Source organism: Neopsephotus bourkii, unplaced genomic scaffold (genome assembly GCF_033783945.1).
Source record: "Neopsephotus bourkii isolate Nb327-2 ecotype Australia unplaced genomic scaffold, CSIRO-AGI_Nbou_v1 NB_318, whole genome shotgun sequence".
NCBI classification, from domain to species: domain Eukaryota; kingdom Metazoa; phylum Chordata; class Aves; order Psittaciformes; family Psittacidae; genus Neopsephotus; species Neopsephotus bourkii.
In genome coordinates, this window is record NW_026900826.1 from 5,742,378 (window position 1) to 5,764,690 (window position 22,313).

Genomic DNA, 22,313 nt, shown 5'->3' on the forward strand with positions numbered 1-22,313 from the left:
TGAAGGTGCTTTCAGGGGTATGCTAGTGTGAATGTTTATTAGTTGCTTTTAATTGGACTACTGGTTGTACAGTTAAAATGACTGCAGACAGCAGTAGTTTTGCTGTGAAATGCAGATTTTGATTTTGGGTAGCTCAGAAACTTTTCTCTAGCACTTGGAGGACCTGTATATGTGCCTATAGAGAGAATCCTCTGACTTTCCTTGTCAAATGTGGCAAAACTTAAACTTTTCATGTGACTAGATCTCTGTAATGTTGTAGTGTATATTTTCTGAATGGTTGAACAGGTACTTGGTTTTCAGCTTGGATTTAAAGGACTGGGGGTGCCATTTGGAAACAACGAGTCAGTGGAGTGAAATATAGCCAAAGTTAAAATTGGAACAAGGTTTTAGCTTCACATCCTCTGATTTGTCAGTGAAGCTGAAGCCCAGGAAATGTTAAAGTGTTGATGTAAAAAAAAAAACTGGGTAGAATTTTGCATTGTCATAAATTGTTCACCTAATAGCACTTTAAATCCCTTCAGGGTCTGACATGTTCCTTTGATGTTTTTTAGCAGCCAGTGCTAGACAGGCCTTTCCTCTGCTTTTAGAGTATAGAGCTGTTGGGAAGCTGCTCCAGTTTTTTTTCAGTGCTGCTTAGAATGATAAGACTGAGTTTATTCAGTATCGTTCTCTTGATTCCTCTAATGTATATGTTGCCTGTCTCCCAGAAATGTTGAATGTAGACATCCAGTATTTTAAAAGCCAGAGGCTGGTGAAAATATTAAACATATACCACCACTTCACGTTGAGATTATTTTAACAGTTTCAAGATAAACACGTATCAAGTAGAAATGGCTTGCCTGTTAGTAGAGTTTATTATTTCTCAGTAATTTAATCCTTCCTAAAACTACAGCATATGCGCTCCTTTTCTCACAGTGACAGATGCAGCTCATAATTCAGAGCTTTTGTCACAACAGCATTAGTGGACAAGGAAGTGAATACAGATCCTTTTTATCATGCCTTTTCATAGAGAGGGCTTGAGGAAGAACTGTAGAGGAAAGAAGCACCTGGCTTTGTGAGCAGTCGACATTAACCACTGTTGCTATATCTAGCTACTGTGAATTGGAGCTTTAAATAGCTACTGTAATAGAAGTTAGTGAGGAATTCACTTCAGCGCTTCCCTGTAGCTGATGCAGCTTTCTGTGGTGTAAGGATGCTACTTCTAGAATTGGCTTGCTGTAGCATTGCTGATAGAACTAAGATTTATGTGCTTGGTTAAGAACAGTGAGTAGAGGTTGGGTTTAGCCTGTATTAGCATGGCTCACAGTGAGACAGTTCTGTTGACTGTCTTTTCCACCAGGGTGCAGACTCACAAGTAATTTGTATGGTTTTGAAATTTTCTCACATTATGGACTGCTGCTATTGGAAAGTGCATTCCAAATAAGTCTCAGGTACAGAAAAACTGTAATCTTCTAACAAGTGTGACCCAACGCTAAGGGGTCCAGCAGGTTTTTTGTAGGGATCCTTATCAGAATGGTGATGGCTCTAAATCAAAGTCACAACTAAAGATTTATTTTCTTAGCAGGATATTATGATTAGAATAGCACAGAATTTATTATTAGAATGGAACAACATTTCTGCAACCAGAATCAACACAGTACAATTTATAAGTAGCTTAATACAAAGTTTATAACAGAACTTAAAATTTCTAATAACCTGGACCATCTGCAGATCAAGTAAAATTTTAATATGTGTTTTGCTGTATCGATGTAACAATCATAATTAGACTCAAAAATCATATAGAAGAGTGAGTGAGTTGGTCCTTGGAGGAAGCAGCCAGTGGTGGAGGTGTCCCTGGCCACTGGGGGTCACAGTTCTCACTGTCCAGCAGCAGTTCTGGTCCATGTTCCCACTTAAGATTTATAACTGATGATTTTATAAGCAGTGCTCTGTGTGCTGTTAAGCTTTCCTGCTCTGTGACAGGGTGATCAACAACACCTGATTGGCCCGGTGCCTGGGACCTTCAAGGACAGCATGGAGGGGAGTAATCGTCCTGGAGCCCAGGAATCCTGAGGCAGTTAGGGAGGGGAAGAAGAAATATGTTTGGGTTGTCTGCTTGTTTCACAGGACCTTCAGAGCCTGAGAATGAGGGGAAACAGAATGAATACGTGACCTGCTCGGTCACAGAGAATGGCTGCATGCTTCAGAATGGTGTTAGCTATGCTAACTGTATTACCAGGGTTTGGAAGCAGGGCATACTGCTTATACCTAATTCAAGAAGTTGGAAATTTGAAGAAATTAGTACTTGTTAAAACTAGTAGGATATTTATTCATAAAATGTTATCCATTTCAAGCTGAATTACTATGAGGTACAAAGTACCAGCAAGTTAAAGCGTTAGACACACTTGCTGACAGCTGTCCATGAGCAATGAATAGACAAGGAAGTACTCTCTGACATCTGTAACACTATTGTGGATGCTGGGTGGTGTGAGAGCTTTCAGTTAAAGATTGTAGCCTGGACTTTCTACTCTGACTGCATACTTCTGCTTCCTGCAGCTGGCAGAGAGGCTGTAGACCTCAGCAGGCCCTTGCTTGATCTGGTAAAAACTTGTAACTCTAAATAAGCCATTTCTGTCACTGGAATGTGACTGCTTATTTTAAATCTCTTCTGTTTTCACTTGTGGCTTGGTCAGTCTGTCTCATGTGAAATTGTGTATTTTAAAACACCTTCACTATCTTACATGTAGTGTTTAGCTAGTTTAAATATTACATTTTGGCCTCTCTGTTTTAAATTTCAGCATGTGGCTGTATGTGTTAGACACTAATATTTTCAATTTTTCCCCAAATTTTCAAGTTCTGAGAATTAATTTTGTCACATAGAACTTCCAATAATGAGAATTTGATGAGTGCCTGTATCTGAAAGTATTGCTTGCTCTTTCTTCAGGCACCAGTCTCTCTGGGATAGGTATGACCAGAAACAGATAAAGGCCATTGGAAAATAAGGAGTACAACTTGTTTCTTTCAAAACACAAAAATGTTGATGGAGGGGGAAAGAGAAGAAGAAATAACCTGCCTTGCCTTGCTTTGGGGTAGAGCAGCTGAGAACATTCAGTCCATACAGGATCTAAGTATTCACTTGAATGAGAGCAAATGCTTGGAGTGCTTAGCTTAGAAATAGCAAACTTCCATTTGAAATTTTAAAGATTTCTTCAAGAAATCTAGCTAATTTACTTACTTGGTTCTTTTGGCCCTGTGCTGTTACTATGCTGAATAATGCATAGCTCAGTTTAAGTATTCTAGGTAGCTCAGATTTGTCCCTGTCAGTATTACATCTGTAGAGAAGTGTTTCCATGCATCTGAGTATTGGGCTGGAACTGTAGTTATTCTTCCTGAAGTGAAACTTGTTTCCTGTCAAAACTCATTTCTAAATTGATTTTTGTGGGGTTTTGGTGGTTGTTTTTTTACATCGATAGTTTTATTTTAACTTCCTCTAATATATGGTTGTGAATCTCATTGAAAGTGTAGATGTAAAGACGTTTATAAACACCAATAGATTTGTGGTTTTCATTTTGTTGTAAAAATAAATTAACACGTATTAGTTGGTGTGTAATATTTTCTCCTGTTGCCACTGTTTAGCCTTGAGACTTTAATATCTACAAAAAAAATTAAACCTATCAGTGATAACAAACCATGACTGCTTTGCTAGTTTGAAAGCTTGGGTTTTTTTCTATTAGGTGACTGGATTTTGTTGTGTTAAATCTAATAAAATTCACTGTAGTTGCTTCCAATATGTGGTAGAATGTAAGCTTGCATATCTACTCCCTCCCATCTTCTGCCTCTGTTTATTTTACTCCCGCATTTCCAGCAGAATTGATACCTTTAATAACTAGGTCGTGTAGTTGACAGTTATACTTACAGTTTTGACATAGCCAGTGAAATTACCTACATGCATTTTAAGTCTAGTAAAAAAAAAGCAGTCTCTTATAATTACAGCTCCTGAGATAGATGAAATATACAAACTTCCTTCTTTCTTTTTCCTCATCAGGAAGTATTGATGAAGATGTTGTGGTGATTGAAGCATCCTCCACTCCCCAGGTTACTGCTAATGAAGAAATAAATGTTACCTCAACTGATAGTGAAGTGGAGATTGTCACAGTTGGTGAAAGCTACAGGTGAGGTTTGCATCTGTTTGAATTCATGCATTTTTTCTTGACTCCCAAGTTCGTCACAAGGTTCTGTGTCATTAAAAGTGTCTAAAGCAGTGTCATAGAGATTCTAACCAGGATGCATAGCATGCATTTTTTTTATTTAAAAACCCAACCAAACAAAACCAATCAAACAAAAACCAACCAACCAAACCTTTACAACTCAAAGCCCCAGGTCACAGCTTTGTCAAAGCTTAACAATTCAACTAATTGGGAGTTGTTGAGGTGGTTGTAGTTAGTGTGACTGATGAGCAGAATTTTAGTGAAGCAAAGGTATACCGCTGTACAGCTCCTAGAGTGAGTGAATGTAGGCTGAGTTGACTAGGGATTAGATGAGCATTTTTCACAAAAGCATCCTACTCTTCTGAAGTTTCTGCTGTGTACGCTTTCCTGTTTTTCATGCCTCTCTGGAAGTTCTGTTCTGTATTTGTCAGATTTTGAGGAATATACTGGAGTTCCTTGAAGAAACCTTGAAATTGCCGTGTGTGGGACTGTTGGAGATGCCTTCCTGTTGTGTATGTTTCCAGAGTTGTTAACAAATTGTAGAATATGAATAATGATGCTACTTTTTTTTTTTTTTTTTTTTACAAAATAATGACAAAGGAGCAATAGGCAGTAAATTATGAAAATATTCCATCTCTTTGTTGTCAGACAGTGCTTTCACTGATGCAGTTTTAAATTCAAAATAACAGACAAGTTTTCATGCAAAAATCACTTACTGCAATAAATGTCACAGTGAATAAGCCAATTTTATGTTGAAGACAAATGCGTGAATAATGTAAATTTCATGAACACTTGAAACTTAATTGTGTAACTCCAGCATACAAAGGATGTCATACTCACAAAAATATACAGCCTCAATCTATAGCGAAGAAGAAGTAGGGAGAGATAAGAGAAATCAACATTAATTTCTTCAACAATATTTATTTCCTTCTGTTTAAAAGAAAACAAAGGCTGCAGAATCAACAAATGCTCTGTTTTGAGGTTTAGAAACATGTTTCTAGAAATAGTTGATTTATCCACATGAATGTGTTTATTGAGAACAGCATATATGCTTGGAAAGACTTGAGCTACATCAGGTTAACACCTTAGCCTCTTACAACTTTCATGAAAAGCTTTAACAGGTAAAAGAATCAGATGAAATTGATTTGGCTTATGGAACATGAATTGAAATCTCCCAAGACATAAAGATGCTTTTAGAAAATAAACAGCTTTCTCTCTTCCTCGCACCAATAAAAGTATTTTATGCATTAGCCATAAAAGACTTGGCGGGGGGAAAATATAACTACCTTCTTACCTTCTGCAATGCTACAGCCAAAACAGGAGCAGCAGGCCTCCCTCTTTTAATTGATGTTAGTCTTGTTTTGCCTGGTGCCTTAGGTGAGAAGGAGATTGAATCAATTCTGGTGAATTAAATTTCTGGCCTGTTTGGTTTGTTAGACCTTCTAACATGAAGATTTCTCAAAGGTATTTGATTATGTATCTCTCTTGTAGATTATAACAGAATGGTCAAATTAGGTTTTGCTTTTCAACTTTTTACTATTCTTGCTCTCAACTGTTGCAACACAACATCGCTGAAAATTTTCAGCTGAAAACTTTTTGAGAAGATCAAAAGAAGTATCTGGGGTTTATTTTGTTAATGGAAAAAGTAATGATTCTGTGTGTTTAGTATTGGTTGGTTTTGTTTGTTTATGTAATACAGATAGAGAGGAATTCCAGAAAGCTTGCTATGATTAAGAAGAGTCTTAAATTCCAATCTTGAGCCTGAAATGTCAAAAACTGCTGAATTAGTCTTTTGTACCTTGTACATAGAGTATTTCCTATGCAGGAAATTTGCAATTTACAGGTGAAACTTAGTTTGAAAGGAATTGACTCATTTGAATACAGGGGGGTTTTTATATGAATGTACTTGGTAGTACCTGAAGGTCAGCTGTTGGTTGAGCATGCATACAAGCATGCTGGGCATTTTAGCCCAGATCAGAAAGAAGACTTAAAGATCAGAAAGAAGGAAAGAAAATTCATGAGGTGTTTAATCTGTCTCTTCCTGACTCTTCCTTTTAGTCTTTTTTTTTTTTTTTTTGTGGTATAAAAGAAAACTAGTTGAAGCAGCAAGGAAGGAAGCCAGCATTCTCCAGACAGCACAACCCATGGATCTCTTAAAAACTCAAAATTTGTGTTTAGACTTCAAAAAGCTAGAAACAAAAACAGTTTTGTGTTGGAAGTGTTGAGGCAAAGCATCTGTTGTGATGTAGACCCGGGAACATGTTAGTGTACATAAGATAGTCTTTCACTTTTATCAGTGTGTTGTAGGCAGGATAGATAAAGAACATAGAAATAGCATTTTCCATCTTACTTAACTCCAGGCGAGGAGAAAATGAAGTAGGAGGTGAGACATTAACCGTTCTTTTTATTACAAGAGCACACCTTGAGTCACCAAAGAGGTGACCAGGGAGGTAAATTTCATTCTGGATGGTCAGTAGGACACACACAAAGCACAAACAAATCAATTTGGATATAATGTAAACCCAGACTTGAAAGAAATTTTTTTTAACCTTTTTGTACCAGCTCCGTCTTTAAAGTGATTACTAAAGTGGAGTGGAAATGTAAGCCAGATAAGACTGTAGCAAACATGCTTTTTGCACTACAGGAACATACACTGATCTTTGTTAGTGAGTTACACAGATGGGTTAAAGGGAGTACAGACAGAAGAGAAATGTAGACTGAGATCATGGTGATATGTGCAGTGGGTTTAGTTCGTTTTTAGTGAAGTTATTCCCTTTTCTTCACCTTTTCCTCTTCTGAATTTCTGAAGGCTGAGTACACTGTTTTTTCAACCTGGAAAATAAGAGCTGCTTGATCTGTCTAAATATCAGAGAGTCAGAGGTTTTTAACAGTGAACTGGTAAATACCATGCTGTAAAAATATTCTTCCCTTAATTACAGATGGTATTCTCTTAACTGAAATTCCAGAACATCACTGATTTGAGTGCTTGGGTTTGTATGGCTGAATTAAAGAGGTGCCAGATGTTATGCTACAGAGATAAAACCATCTCTGTCCTTAGGCATGGTTTCCAGGCTTATGATTTTCTCTCAAACCACATTTCTTCATGTAAATGTTACACCAAGTTGTGCTTGTTCTTTGAGAAGAGGAGAAACATAATATTCAAGGGAGAAAAGTCCAGAGATTTTGCACTTTTAGGACATTTTTTTAAATAGAAAACACAGAAATGACCTGAAAATATTCTGTCCCAAGTTAACATTCACAATAACTTAATGCTTACAGATGTTCCTTGTCTTTACAATTCTGCCAGCATTCATAAATCTGCTGTTTCAGATAGCATAGGAATAGCATAGGATTTGGAGACTCTTTATTTACTATTAACAAAGATAAAACATGACATCAGAAGTAACTGCTGCCTGACTGCGGTTGTAGAGTTTCACAGTGAATTGTTTTATAAGTTTCTTGTATGTATTTCACAGCAACATGGTTAAAAGACCTTTAAACACTCCCTGTTGAGTATTTGTCATTACGTTATCTGATAAAAGCTGCAGTAATGCAAGTACACATGTGGAGCAGTGGGGTATTCCAACACAACAAAATGCTTTTCTAGTAATAAAAATACTAAATAATAATTAAAAAAATACTACAAATCTTCTCAAAAACTGAGGAGAAAAAATAATAAAGGCCAAAACTAGTCCAGTACTTAAGGTGTTATCTTGTTTTAAGGTCTCGTTCAGCACTTGGACACACAAGATCACACTGGGGACAAAGCTCTGGTTCTCATGCTGCACGACCTCAAGAACAGAGGAACCGCAGTAGGATCTCCACAGTCATACAACCACTGAGACAGAATGCAGCAGAAGTAGTGGACCTTACAGTGGATGAAGATGGTAAGTTGCATTGATCTGAGAAATCTCTTCCTTTTTCAGAAGCAGGATGATCAGTGTAAGGGGAGAGAAGTTAACTGCATTGGTTACAACATAACCATTCTATGAAAATGTCTTAATTCTAAACAAACCAATTTCCAGGCCCATCAGAAAATCCTCTTGTGGCTTTACTTTTAAAATTAAAGTTTATCCATCCCCAGTGGGTCTGCTAGATGTAATTTTTCTTCCAAAACTGACCTGAGTGTGTGTGGTGTGTGTCTGAAGGCTGACTCACCAGGCAGAAATTACAGAACAGGCTGGAACTGCTTCTTTTATAATATGCACTTCAGTACAACACTGTAGAAGTAAAATCTATTGCTCCTTGTGCTTTGGAATAGTTACTGTTCTTGTAGGCTTTGGAGTAAAAATTATTTTCAAAAAAGGAAGGAAAAAACCCAACCAAAACCAACCAACCAAACAACAAAAAAAAACCCCAACAAATCCCCAACAAAACAAAAACCAAACAAGCCAGAAAGCAAACCAGTAACCCCAAACTAGTAAAGTTTGTTAGGTTTCTGAAGCTGTAACCTTTAATTGTTTCCTAACATTAAAGTCTTCTAGCATTTAATAAATCTGTTTCTGCTAAAAATCATAAGAGCAACTTCCATGTATTGTCAGGATTTGAGAATTTGCTCTTGTACTTTTTTGCAGTTTCATTTTTTGCTATTGGTGGTGGTTTGGGGGATTTCTTGGGTTCAGGTTACTTTTAATTTTTAACATAAGTTTTGTCCTGCTGTGCTTCCATCCCTTAGCATATTGCAAGCTAGTATCTTGCAATATCTTATTCTTTAAATTGTCTTGATTTTTGGGGTAGGTTGGAGAGTTGGAAGAGTTTGTAACTGGTTTTTGTTTTCTGATGGTTTTTAAGGAAGAGGATGGGTTGATTTACAGATTCTTTTCTTTATATAGGTTTACTGTGAAGTATCATAACTGTATCAACAAAAGGGAATCATAGAATGGTTAGAGTTGGAAAGGACCTTAAGATTATCTAGTTCCAACTCCCCTGCCATGGCCAGGGACACCTCATCCTAAACCATGTTGCCCAAAGCTTTGTCCAACCTGGCCTTGAGCGCTGCAAAGGATGGAACATTTACCACTTCTTTGAGCAACCTCCCGCCCAGTAAAGAACTTCTTCCTTATATCTGTCCTGAACCTCCTCTGTTTAAGTTTGAACTCATTACCCCCTTGTCCTGTCGCTGCAGTCCCTCTCCACCATCCTTGTAAGCCCCCTTCAGATCCTGGAAGGCTGCTATGAGGTCTCTGTGCACCCTTCTCTTCTCCAGGCTGAACAGCCCCAACTTTATCAGCCTGTCTTCATACAGGAGTTGCTCCAGCCCGCTGATCATCCTCATGTGCCTCCTCTGGACTTGCTCCAGCAGTTCCATGTCCTTTTTATGTTAAGGATACCAGAACTACGCAACTGAAATGCAGCCTCACAAGGGCAGAATAGAGGCCATCTGTTGCTTTAATTGTACTCTTTAAACACTTTCTAGAATTTAGCCTTAAATTCAGGAATCAAATTATTTTTAAAAATACTATTGCTCAACGAACTTTTATTTTTGTAATGTGTATATTTATGATGGGACAGAGTTGTTTGTATTGCTGGTGGTGAGTCCACACAGTAACAGGCTAGCAGCGTGATTGAGGCTGTTAGAATTGAGAACTGTCTGACTGCAGGATTGCTTTCAGAACATACTAGCATCCAGTCTTTAGCCACTGTATGATCACATGGCCATGTTAGGCTATAGGTGTCCTATAGGGCATGCTGAATTTTTTCTGAATTTGAACATTAATACATTTCTCCCAATGTTTTCCTGTAAATAAAATCCAGTATATTTGAATGCCACATTAAAATCTGCAGGATTTTAAATGTAGGTAACAGGTCATGGTTTTTTAATGTATGAGTTCAGACTTGCAAGAAGGGAGATAAGCTTGTTCCTGTGACTTGCTCATACACCTAGTAGACGTAGAGAGCAATTTTGAAAGCTAGTCATCTTGTATTTTGAGACTTTGTCTAAAAATTATTTGAAGTGTTTTGATGCTCTTTTTTTCTTTTTTCTTTTTTTTTTTTTTCATCCTGACATCCATGCAGACATCTTTATTAGCAAAGCAAACCTGAGCTGTTTCTGATGGTATTCCCTTTTACGGTATCTCATATTCCTAGTCATGTCATTGCCTTCTTCAGTAATCAGAGATAAATTTCAAACTTGCAGTCAAAGGCAGGTGTTTTAAAGACTAGATTCGAATTTTGCTCCCAAGTATCCTTTTAAATTTTAACCCGTTTACAATTGTGTAGTAGAGAACAAGATTTATGAAGTGTTTTGTCTGTTTCCCTCTATATTAAATATATTCTCAACTATTACCTTTACAATATGCCAAATGAACATACATGTACTTTTAACAGAAGTTTCAAATACTGATTTAATGAATCTGCTTTTAATTGGGTCTAGAAACCAAGTTTATCTTGCTTTAGGCTTTGGTACTCTGCATCTGGAATGACTGAATTTTGTAAAGTGGCACTGTTTAGCTTAGATGGTATTACGCTGCTCTTGGTTAGTTATCTAGAAGTCTTTGCTTTGTAGGCATTAAAAAAATGGTAATGGTAATAACCAGAGAGAAGTTTGCCTCTGGATTTATAAAAGATTTCAGCAAATGTTGATCACAAAGTACCAAAGTAATTTAATTTCCTTTGTAGCAGTGTTACTCAGTAAATAAAACTTCATCTGTCAGATTTGGTTGGGACTTGGTTTTTATATTAATCCTTAAAATTTGAGCTAATTTTTTAAATGCTGTTTTTTTTCTACACACAAGTGAAACAGAATTAACTTTTGTATTTTGTACCTGTCAGTTTTTTGTGTTCCAACTTGCTCAGCATCTGGCAAGACCAGAATTGAGAATTTCTTGTAGAATTACTAAAACCCAGCAGCAATAATAAAAACCAAATGCACCAACCCAAAAACCTCACCAAAACCAACCAACCAACAAACAAAACAGAACAAAATCAACCAAACCAGCTGCTTTTAAAGCTTAAGGAACATGAAAGCTTTTTTTATTTTGCTAGAGCCAACAGTTGTGCCAACCACGCCAGCTAGAGTGGAGCCGCAGGTCACGAGTTCTTCTACCAGTAACAGTTCTAGTAGGTCTGCCTCGGAGCAGACCTCTGATTCATCTCAGCAGACCTCTGATTCATCTCCAGACGTCTCCAACATCCAGCCCTCTGCAACACCAGAGACAAGTGCTAGTCTTCCCAGTGGCGGCACTGCTGGTAGTTCACCTGGAGGTACAGAATAAGAGCTTTCTAAATTGTTGTGTTGCCTCCTGGTACAAAGGAGATTAATGGTCGCTCTCTAGATTAAATGGCATGTGAACTTTAACTACTGAACATAACAGTAGTGATTTGGGAGGACAGGAATCTGATTTCTCCCCAGAGATGAAGGAAGTTGTGCTGGAGCCTTCTGCTTTTGCCTATAGGAATTATATAGTTGTACCCAGTGAACCACCTTACTTTCTGAGGAGTTAGAACATAGTTCACGGGGAATTGATTCTTCCATTGCAATGTGTTACAGGGGGGTTTTGTAATGTGTATTGTAAGGAAGTGAAGGATATATGTACATTCCTTGAACCTCCCTTTATTTTACCTGACTGAAAGCACATTTATACAGACCTGTTAGATACTGACCTGTAGTAAAACTGTGTATACATAGCATTCATAACATACCTGAAACATGGGTGCTATCTGCAACTCAGGTGAGGTACAGAAAATCTGAGCTGACCACAGCTGCACAAGAAGTGGAGGTTCTTGTGCACTAACAACAGGTACAATTTTTCCTCCTTTCCCTGCTGATAACGTGACTTAAATAAGTGGTTCACTTGAGTACATCCACCTGAAACATTTTGCTTTGGTTCATTTGAAAGGCATGCCTAAATCTTCTTTTTTTTTGTATCCAGTTTATTTTGTTTTAGTTTAGATCTGGTTTTCAGTTAGTTATTTGTCTGAAGTACAATATCATGAAGTACAATACTTTTTTTCTATTTAAGATGCAGTTTTATGGTGATGAGCTTTACTAATTACTTTCATTTTAATACCAAATTTTCTTTATCTTCAAGATGATATCAGAAGAGCTGCATCTAATACGACACTGGAAACTGGCCCTCCAGCTATGCCAAGGTTACCATCGTGCTGCCCTCAGCATTCTCCTTGTGGAGGACCTTCACAGACTCATCATGCATTGGGGCACCCACATACAAGCTGCTTTCAGCAGCATGGCCACCACTTTCAGCATCACCACCACCACCACCACAACCCTCATCCAGCTGTTCCACTATCTCCTTCATTCAGTGACTCCAGCTGCCCTGTTGAAAGGCCACCTCCAGTGCCTGCACCTTGTGGAGCGAGCAGCAGTTCTGGCACCAGTTACCATGACCAGGCATGTTTAACTCTTGTGACTCTCCCTTTGTGATTTCAAGTCATTACATTTATGAGACAGCAGAATGGGATGTTTGTTCTGTAGCAGGCATTATAGAAAGGAACTAAAAGAAAATTTGAGCTATAATATATGGACACACAAAACCTGAAACTTTACAGTCATAATCCTATCACTGACAGGTGATATCCTTTGGATGACTGTAAGATGATAGTTGCTGTTTAAGCAAACCAAACATAAATACCTTGAAATACACTCTTTTTACCATAGCAGTTTTGCAATGCAAATGCTTCAGCTGCTTTAAGAGAAGAAAAAAAAGTAAGTCTAATGCTCTGTTTATAAAAGATGTAAGACTTGCTCTTCTAAAACCATTGGTTTTTAACTTAAGTAATTAAAACCACAGCTCTAAACCAAGACAGTTATTATTAAGAACAATACTGGCCAAACTTAATTTATATAGAATCATAGAATCATAGGATAGAATCATAGAATAGTTAGGGTTGGAAAGGACCTTAAGATCATCAAGTTCCACCCCCCCTGCCATGGGCAGGGACACCTGGCTCTAAACCATATTACCCAAGGCCTCGTCCAACCTAGCCTTGAACACTGCCAGGGATGAAGCATTCACAACCTCCCTGGACAACCTATTCCAGTGCCTCACTACCCTAACAGGAAAGAATTTCCTCCTTATATCTAATCTAAGCTTCCCCTGTTTAAGTTTTAACTCATTACCCCTTGTCCTACCACTACAGTCCCTAATGAAGAGTCCATCCCCAGCATCCCTGTATGCCCCCTTCAGATACTGGAAGGCTGCTATGAGGCCTCCACGCAGCCTTCTCTTCTCCAGGCTGAAGAGCCCCAACTTTCTCAGCGCTCTTCATATGGGAGGTGCTCCAGTCCCCTGATCATTCTCGTGGCCCTCTTCTGGACTTGTTCCAACAGATCCATGTCCTTTTTATGTTGAGGACACCAGAACTGTACACAGTACTCCAAGTGAGGTCTCATGAGAGCAGAATAAAGGAGCAGGATCACCTCCTTCGACCTGCTGGTCACGCTCCTTTTGATGCAGCCCAGGATATGGTTGGCTTTCTGGGCTGCAAGAGCACACTGAAGCTGGCTCATGTTCATTTTCTCATTGATCAGCACCCCCAAGTCCTTCTCTGCAGGGCTGCTCTGAATCTCTTCTCTGCCCAGCCTGTAGCTGTGTCTGGAAAATGTCAACTGTAGTTTAACAAATGTTCCAGAATTGAGCCTGAAAACTTAAAAATTTGGATCTGAGTTGCTTGTGATTGATTTGGGTTTTATTAATCACATTGTTTGAGGGTTACTGTTTTCAATGTCTGAAGAATTGCTTGAAAAAATATGGTTTGTTTACCCAGCAGGCATTGCCAGTAGACTTAAGCAGCAGCGCTATAAGAAGTCATGGAAGTGGTGCTTTTCATGGAACATCTGCTTTTGACCCCTGCTGTCCTGGTTCATCTTCTCGAACTGCAATTTATGGGCACCAGGCTAGTGCTGGCCCAAGCCAATCAATAACAATAGATGGATATGGATCAAGTATGGTTGCACAGCCACAGCCTCAACCTCCTCCTCAGGCATCACTCTCTTCTTGTCGGCATTATATGCATTCTCCTTGTAAGTACTGGGTATGTGGGGGGCGGGGAGCCAGTCAAACATTTAAACATCTTCCCTGGCTGCCTGCTTGGTTTGATCTTGGAACTTGCCTAGCAAAACATATATTAAGAAATGTATTTAAACAGTTCAGGTTGTGTAAAGGGTTTGAATGGCATCGAGGTGAGGTGAAAGTATTTTCTTCTGAGTGACCTTAATAATACTCAGACTTCAGCAGCTGTATCTACTATGAAAATATTTTTCATCTCCTTTGTATTTTAGCAGTGCCTCTTCATTTTGTTTTCCTTGATCCATACCCCATCCCATCCCCCCAGTGAGCTCTGCTTGAGCAAGCTCAGAAAGTCAACTAATTTGTTTGTGATTTCTTTGTTTGGATTTTATGTCTCTACAGAACGGTGGGCAGGGTGGGTATTGAAAATAAACAAAAAACTTGAAGTAAACTTTCTCCCCATATATTCCTTTTCCAGTATGCATCACACAGGGGTTTGTTCGTGTGTTTTGGGGTTTTTAATTATTATTTTTGTATTACCAACACTGGCAAGTGAAATACTTTTGGATGCAGAAAGTAAGGGTTTCTTGTAGGGTATATTACTGGAATTACTCTATTTAAAAATTGGATAGGCACGTATTCCCATTGCCACTTTTTACATTAGTGGAATAATATTGAAGCATTTGTGTAAAGATAGTTTTTAAAATAAATTTCAGTCATAACCTGCAACTGACCAGATTAAAATCACCTGATGTTTTCATTGCAGATGCTTCTTTGACCAGACCTCTTCACCATCAAGCTTCTGCATGTCCTCATGCTCATGGAAATCCTCCACCACAGCCACAACCTCCACCTCAAGTAGATTATGTTATCCCTCATCCAGTGCATCCTTTCCATCCTTCAATCTCCTCTCATGCATCTTCTCATCCTGTTCCACCTCCACCACCAACTCATCCTTTAGCCAGTGCAGCTGCTCCAATGCCACAGCATCTTCCTGCAACACACCAGCCTATATCCCATCACATCCCTGCAACAGCACCTCCAGCACAGAGGCTACATCCTCATGAAGTGATCCAGAGGATGGAGGTCCAGAGAAGAAGAATGATGCAACACCCAACGTATGTCACAAATGTACTCAGAGCAATATCTAAACATATAATTCGTTTCCCTCAGGTTTGTAAAATGTTGCATGTGAATCTCAACCCGTTAGTTGCATGGTTAGGAACTATTAATATGAAACCATGGTAAAAGGTGTCTTTACATACCACCAAAGTTATGTGAGCATTAAGGCTGAACTGTTCCCTTACATCTCTGAATATGTCTTCAGGTAAGGCATGAATGGGCATGGAAGAGAAGAGAAGCTTCTGTTTCTCTCATCCTCCAGATAACAGGCAGGAATTCCTTTTCAACGTGAACAGCTTGGAAAGTACATCATGACTTCCTTTCAGATGTGTTCCTTGACATTGTGTTTCTCCTTGTTGATGCTGCTAAGATTCTTTTTATGTAACTAATACAACAAAATTTCGAACACTTTAAAACAAAATGAACAGTTTATCATAAGAGAATGTTTACCAGGTTAAATTCAGATTGAACTTAGATACTTAGGTTTACTATGCCTTTACATCTTTAGAAGAAAGACTGAATAGTATCGGTATGAAAATGTGACCAGTGTTGAGATGCAGCTTTGGTGTTACTGTTTAAGAGATGCCACTGTTGTTGCTAAACTAGATTTATGACACTAATATGAACAGAAAGCAGTCCTCTTCTCGCTGTCATGTCTCAAGTGTGGGTACAACAGTTCTAACTTCCTTACAGTCTTTGAATCAGCCATGAAATGTGCAAAAGGCAGCGTGTGAAGGTGTACTGCATTTGTAGAATATAAAGATTCTCTGTTTTAAAATCTCATCACCTGTTTTAGACTAAGATTGTGGGATAGGCAGCCTGGAAGTTTTACATTCATAGAAATAATTTCAAATTTATTTCTTAGACTCATTTTAGGAAATATGGGCCTACATGACATAAAATTTTTTATGGAATTATGGAAGTTGTTCTGTGGGGTGTTTTGTATTAAAATGTTCTTCTAGATTTTTTCTGTATAATTATACAGAGGATAAACTGAAGGAAGGTGAGACTAGGAGTAGGTTCTGCTGATCAAGTTTATTCTTATGTTGGTCTATACTGTTGGAGGAAACTAGTACTTCTAGCATACTGTATACAAGCTTGATAGAGTTCTCTGGAGAAGTGTCAGTTTGCAGTGATTAGAATAGTGTGCTGTAAAGTAACTTTTTATTTCTCTAGACAGATAAATTTACCAAATGTCTAGTGTACATTGTTAAGTAGTTTAAGGTGGTACTTAATCTGAACACATTGTACTGCTTCTGGCACAATCCAAGTTTCTATGGACTAAAAACCTACCCCCAAAAAAAAAACCCCACACCAAAAACCCTGAAAACTTTCTTTGTTGAAAGTAATGCAGTGAAAAATACCAAATCATTTCTTTCTGGAACTGGGAAGTGGTAAAGCAACAGAACTCAGCCAGCAGGTTTCCGAAGATTTTTTTTTTCCAAACCTGTAGTTCTGTACCAGCTGGCATGGAAAAACTGTGCATTCTTACTACTTGAGCTATGAGGCAATTGTATCCTCTGATTAGTGTATTAAGTTTCCCCTCATTACTTTTGCTTTTATGGTTTTCTTGAAAATTAGCTGCAGCATAACTGTGAATGATTGAATGTCAACGTGACTGTCATGTGGCCTTTGCTTTCCTACCTGCAGTTTTAGGTTAGGACTAAACATGTTGTCAGTCCTTCTGTAGTGAAGTCTGCCAAAGGCAGATCACAGTAGCTGAAGCTGGCTGTGTCTTTGAATGTGATACTTGTACTGTAATTAGTTTCTAACTTGTATCTGAAGTTAAAATTACTGTATGGGGAGTGTTATTTTTATTTTAAATGCATTCCATGAATTCTGTCAGTAATGTTTTGATCATGGATGTTGCTTACTTGATATTAACAAATACGTGAAATTTACTTGTTGTTTTATGTTGTTCAGACGTGCTCATGAGCGGCCTCCTCCACATCCTCACAGAATGCATCCCAATTATGGTCATGGGCATCACATTCATGTGCCTCAGACAATGTCTTCCCATCCACGACAAGCTCCAGAGAGATCTGCCTGGTAAGTAACCAGCTACTGTTTTAGTTGTTCGGGACTCAGGTCAGAAGACCGTAGTATGCAGATCACAGTGGTGATAATGCTGATAATGATTTTAGAAAGTGCTGCATGCACCTGTGGTTTAAAATGTGATGAGGCTGTTAATGGCTTTGAAATAGTGTTTTGAATATTCTATCTTAAATTTATTGCTAGAGGGTTTTATTCATTGATTTAAAAATGGAATTAAGTGTTACTGACTCTAGTTATTTCAAGTATTGATTTTAAAATAGGCAAGTAAAGCATTGCTGAACACTATTAGCACATTTATGTTCTTTGTAGAGTTTTGGATTTGAGTTCCATACTGTTTTTCTCTCATCTTTGAACTTACTTCAAATCGTATCAGGCCCATTCATGAAGGTTACATTTAAGTACCACAGTATATTTATTATGGTCAAATACATCTTGTTTGTTTGGTTTGTTTTCAGTAAGGGAAGAGGTGCATGTGTGACAGCTGCTGTTCCCACAGCAAGAGCTACAGAGACTCCATGCTGATTATATTTCTGGACATGATAAATGTGGGGTTGGCTCTACAGATTTATCATACTGAATCTTCACAGTTGATTCAAAACCAACTTTCAGGTGCATTATGATGGTTCTTTAGCAGTGCTTAAACAAGTTTTTAAAAAAATCTTATGTAAAACTGTAGTGGTAGCAGTGCTGTATTGTATGCTTTCCAAAGCAGTGGAATAGTATCTAGGAGTTAAGATCTACCTTTACTGTAATGCCACTTTTGTTCTTGTGATAGGGAACTGGGAATTGAAGCTGGTGTGACTGCAGCTACTTACCCTCCAGGACCCTTGCATCCTCACTTGGCCCACTACCATGCACCTCCTCGGCTTCATCACTTGCAGATAGGGGCTCTTCCTCTAATGGTAAGATGATGTCATATGAAAAATTAAGATCATTGCTCATTGTAGTTATTTTGTTTGTCAGGAAAATTACTTAATGGCTTACTGCATTTGATTGAACATGTATACGTTGCTGCAAAACTTAATGGTTATTCTGAAGAAGAAAGTACTCCAGTGTTTGTGTGGTGCTCCCAGACAGGGAGCTAGAATAGGCTCATTGGCAAACAAGAGGAAACAGTATAGGACACTAACATTTCTAACTTCAGCTCTTGTAAAATGAAATATATTTAAGTTTAAATTGTCACTTGCATTGCAATGCATTGACCCTCTGCATCTGATTTTTAAAGTTTAGATTCTTCTTTAATAAATTTTGGCTTGTTAAAGGTACCAACTTTCCACCCAGTGCATGAGAATTAGCACTGATGCTTTGTTACAGTGTGTATACAGCATACAGAACAGCTGGACTTCCATCTAGAGTTGTTTGTTCATCTTTTGGTGTTCATCACCCTAATTCTGTGTGATAAAGAAAATAATTTTGAGCAGCAGGAAGTGTGAGGTTAAAACTAGTCCCATGCTGCACATAATCTACAGTAGAAAACTAAGGAAAATCAGCATAGAATCATAGAATAGTTAGGGTTGGAAAGGACCTTAAGATCATCAAGTTCCAACCCCCCTGCCATGGGCAGGGACACCTGGCTCTAAACCATATTACCCAAGGCCTCGTCCAACCTAGCCTTGAACACTGCCAGGGATGAAGCATTCACAACTTCCCTGGACAACCTATTCCAGTGCCTCACTACCCCTTGTCCTACCACTACAGTCCCTAATGAAGAGTCCATCCCCAGCATCTCTATATGCCCCCTTCAGATACTGGAAGGCTGCTATGAGGTCTCCACGCAGCCTTCTCTTCTCCAGGCTGAACAGCCCCAACTTTCTCAGCGATCTTCAAATGGGAGGTGCTCCAGTCCCCTGATCATTCTCGTGGCCCTCCTCTGGACTTGTTCCAACAGATCCATGTCCTTTTTATGTTGAGGACACCAGAACTGTACACAGTACTCCAAGTGAGGTCTCACGAGAGCAGAATAAAGGGGCAGGATCACCTCCTTCGACCTGCTGGTCACGCTCCTTTTGATGCAGCCCAGGATACGGTTGGCTTTCTAGGCTGCAAGCGCACACTGAAGCTGGCTCATGTTCATTTTCTCATTGATCAGCACCCCGAAGTCCTTCTCCGCAGGGCTGCTCTGAATCTCTTCTCTGCCCAGCCTGTAGCTGTGTCTGGAATTGCTCCGACCCAGGTGTAGGACCTTGCACTTGGCATGGTTAAACTTCATGAGGTTGGCATCAGCCCACCTCACAAGCATGTCAAGGTCCCTCTGGAATAGCTTTTACAGAATATTATTTTTGAAGAGTGTTTGTAGGTTTATTTGAAGTATTCTTACTTTGTTTAATGAAAACTCAAAGGCCCAATTTTAGTTTAGCAGAGTATGGTCAGTGTTTCTGTGTTGTATTCTGTGTAGCTAAACCACATTATTTAATGTTCTTAAAATTAGATAATCTAATAAAAATTGTGTCCTCATCTGTAAATGAATGCTAAAATTGTAATTAAAAATCTACCTGCAAATCTTGCCTGTTCAGAATCCCTCTGTTAGTAGCCAGAATTGACATCTAGGGATTGAACAGTAAATTTACAGTCAATACTGTAATAGTTGTTGTGTCATAGTCTGGTTTCACATTGCTTGCTTCTTGCTATTTAGAATCCTGAAGTGCTTCCCTGATTTATCAGGGTTGGCAATTCATTGATTCACAGCTTGCATACTTAAGCACACACTTTCTAGTGTAGAATTTGGTGTATTAATGTAGCCAACAAGTTTCTTACTGCAAAACCTTACCTCCTATGCATCATCTATTCAAATTAAGGTTTTTCTGTATTCTCCTTCACTTAGGTGTCTATTTTTAAGTAGATGAAAAAGATGCTTGCCTCTCTCTTATGGGTATTTCATGTGTGGTACTCTAGCAGATAGTATCAGTTGCTTCAGATCCTCAGAGAGAAAGGGCCCTCCTAATAGTTCAGGGACCAAAAGTTGCATTAGGAAGCAGCAAGTTAAACATAGCCTTTTCTATCTCATTTTGTATCAGGGCTAATAAGGCAATTATGGGATTTATTGCCGCTATTGCTATGAAGTTTTGAGAAACTTCATCGTTCATTATATGATGATCATTATATTACAGTGTGATGAGAAACCTGGAGCTGTATTTTAACATTCATAGGGGTATTCCTACAACTAAAATGTTACACAGGCAAGTAGATGGGACTCCACTGATCATCTTTTTAGCAGTGGAATGGAAGAAAGCTGTGATAGAGAATCTTCAGAAGCATTTCCTGAGTATGTGATTAAAATACTTGAGGGAGTTTTGCTCTTCTGCTCAGGGACTGGTGTTACTAATTGATAAGTGCCAGACAAAATAGGTTCTTTAACACAACAGAAATTTGTGTAGGGATATCTAGTCCTTGTAACAGTAATTCATGAATCTCCGGATGAAATGTTACTGAAGTTGTTTGCACTTTGAGGTTTTGCACACACTGTACTGACCGTGTGTTTCACGGTGTAGATAGACTGCTGTAAGCAGTACTTCATCATGTGTTTGGGATCTGTTTTGAACTTTGCTGTGATCAGACGGAGTGGAAAAACTTTGAAGTTGTGTTCTGAGTCTGACTAATTTGAAGTGTGTTCCTATTACACAGACTAGAAGAACACAGAAGCAGGTTAGAGCACTGCTAGGCATTATATATACAATGAGTTCAAAGCATTGCAAATACTTTTTGATGATTCTACCCCTTCTGTGGCAATAATGAATGCCAGAAATTTCTTTGTTTGCATGTACGTGAGAATACAGATCTGTCAGCAAAATTTACTTCGAATATAGAGCAGATAGTGAAGGTTTTCATCTAACAGACTTTACTGGATATTAAGCAAAAGTGCCATTTTAGTTTTTATTAAAGAGCAACAGATCAATTGCAGCTGTCACCTGGGGGTTTTTTAATTGTAGCTTCAGGAATAGGGGCAGGGGAGGAGAGGCTGAACTGTGATTATAGTCCCTCTGCCAAATGATTAATGTTATGAGGAGTGCTTTCTTCTTTCAGTACAAACAGAGGGTACTGAATAGCAATTTACAAGGCTCCTTAGTAGTATTCTTGATGCAGATGTCATCAAATGTTGATGTTTTCCGTTCTTTATGAGGGGTGGGGTGTTTTTTAAAGTAACTCATGCAGTTGTTCAACTAAAAAAATTGTGTCAAATCCACTTTCTGAAATGGCATGCTGCCCAATAAGCAGTGTGCATTGTTGTCTGTTCTCAAGTACTAAAACCCCTTCAAAATACTGCATAATGGGGGATTCGAGCTTTAATAGCACTAGTGCTCTGATGTATCAAATTTCAGATTTTAACTGGATGCAGATAACCCTATTTTCATGTAATCAGTGCTGGAATGTAAGACTGCCATTTAATCCTCAGGGACAGAAAATGCTCAGGATAAGTTGTGGGAGATAATTAGTGTTCAGCAGCTTTGGCAGTCCAAATAGAGGATGGGAGAAGCAAAATTTCCTTCACCTGTTTAAATGTTATTTCAGGAGGAATCCTAGTTGAAAAACAGTTAAAGAGCTTCCTGCATGTCTGTGACAAGGATTAGGCTGCTTCCCTCCTTGATATAACAGTTACTTTAAGGGTGACCCTGGCTCAGAGTAGTCTTTGTTTCCATTGTTAGTGCTTTAATGTTGTGTATATGTTGCAGAAAGATCTCTGTCAGAGTGATTTTTTGCGATGGATTCCATTCTGGACAAATACCCATTCTGCAAACTTTAACATTTTCAGGAAGAATCAACTGAAGATCAGTGCATGGCATAACTAGTGAAACATTCACACGAGAGAGGCACAGGAGATGGGAGTTTTGTCCGTTTTGTCTGTTTTCTGCTGTGACTGCTTGTTGTTAGATGCCACTTCAGTATCTCTTTACTCTGAATGACCTTGTCTGCTCTTTGGGCACTGCAGATGAAAGGCTTTTTGTCCCTGAGTGCCAAGCACCAGTTATCACATCTGGGTGGACAG

At 38.6% G+C, this 22,313-nt stretch overlaps 2 protein-coding genes across 10 annotated transcripts in view; both read left to right on the top strand.

Annotated features, from left to right (window-relative positions):
• The window catches only part of LIPC (lipase C, hepatic type), a 241,920-nt gene that overhangs the window by 190,632 nt on the left and 28,975 nt on the right, over nt 1-22,313 (top strand). The gene's annotated exons all lie outside the window — the stretch shown is intronic.
• RNF111 (ring finger protein 111) overlaps nt 1-22,313 on the top strand; it is a 55,105-nt gene that overhangs the window by 24,338 nt on the left and 8,454 nt on the right. For 6 of the 9 annotated variants that reach the window (XM_061347509.1, XM_061347513.1, XM_061347510.1 and 3 more), the window contains 8 exons: nt 4,025-4,151; nt 7,911-8,074; nt 11,172-11,390; nt 12,218-12,537; nt 13,914-14,169; nt 14,922-15,273; nt 17,201-17,326; nt 18,108-18,234. In XM_061347509.1, the coding sequence (XP_061203493.1) occupies nt 4,025-4,151; nt 7,911-8,074; nt 11,172-11,390; nt 12,218-12,537; nt 13,914-14,169; nt 14,922-15,273; nt 17,201-17,326; nt 18,108-18,234 (1,691 nt within the window). Of the gene's footprint in view, nt 1-4,024; nt 4,152-7,910; nt 8,075-11,171; nt 11,391-12,217; nt 12,538-13,913; nt 14,170-14,921; nt 15,329-17,200; nt 17,327-18,107; nt 18,235-22,313 lie in introns of those variants that run through there. The other 3 variants (XM_061347506.1, XM_061347508.1, XR_009724597.1) reach the window with 2 other exon arrangements.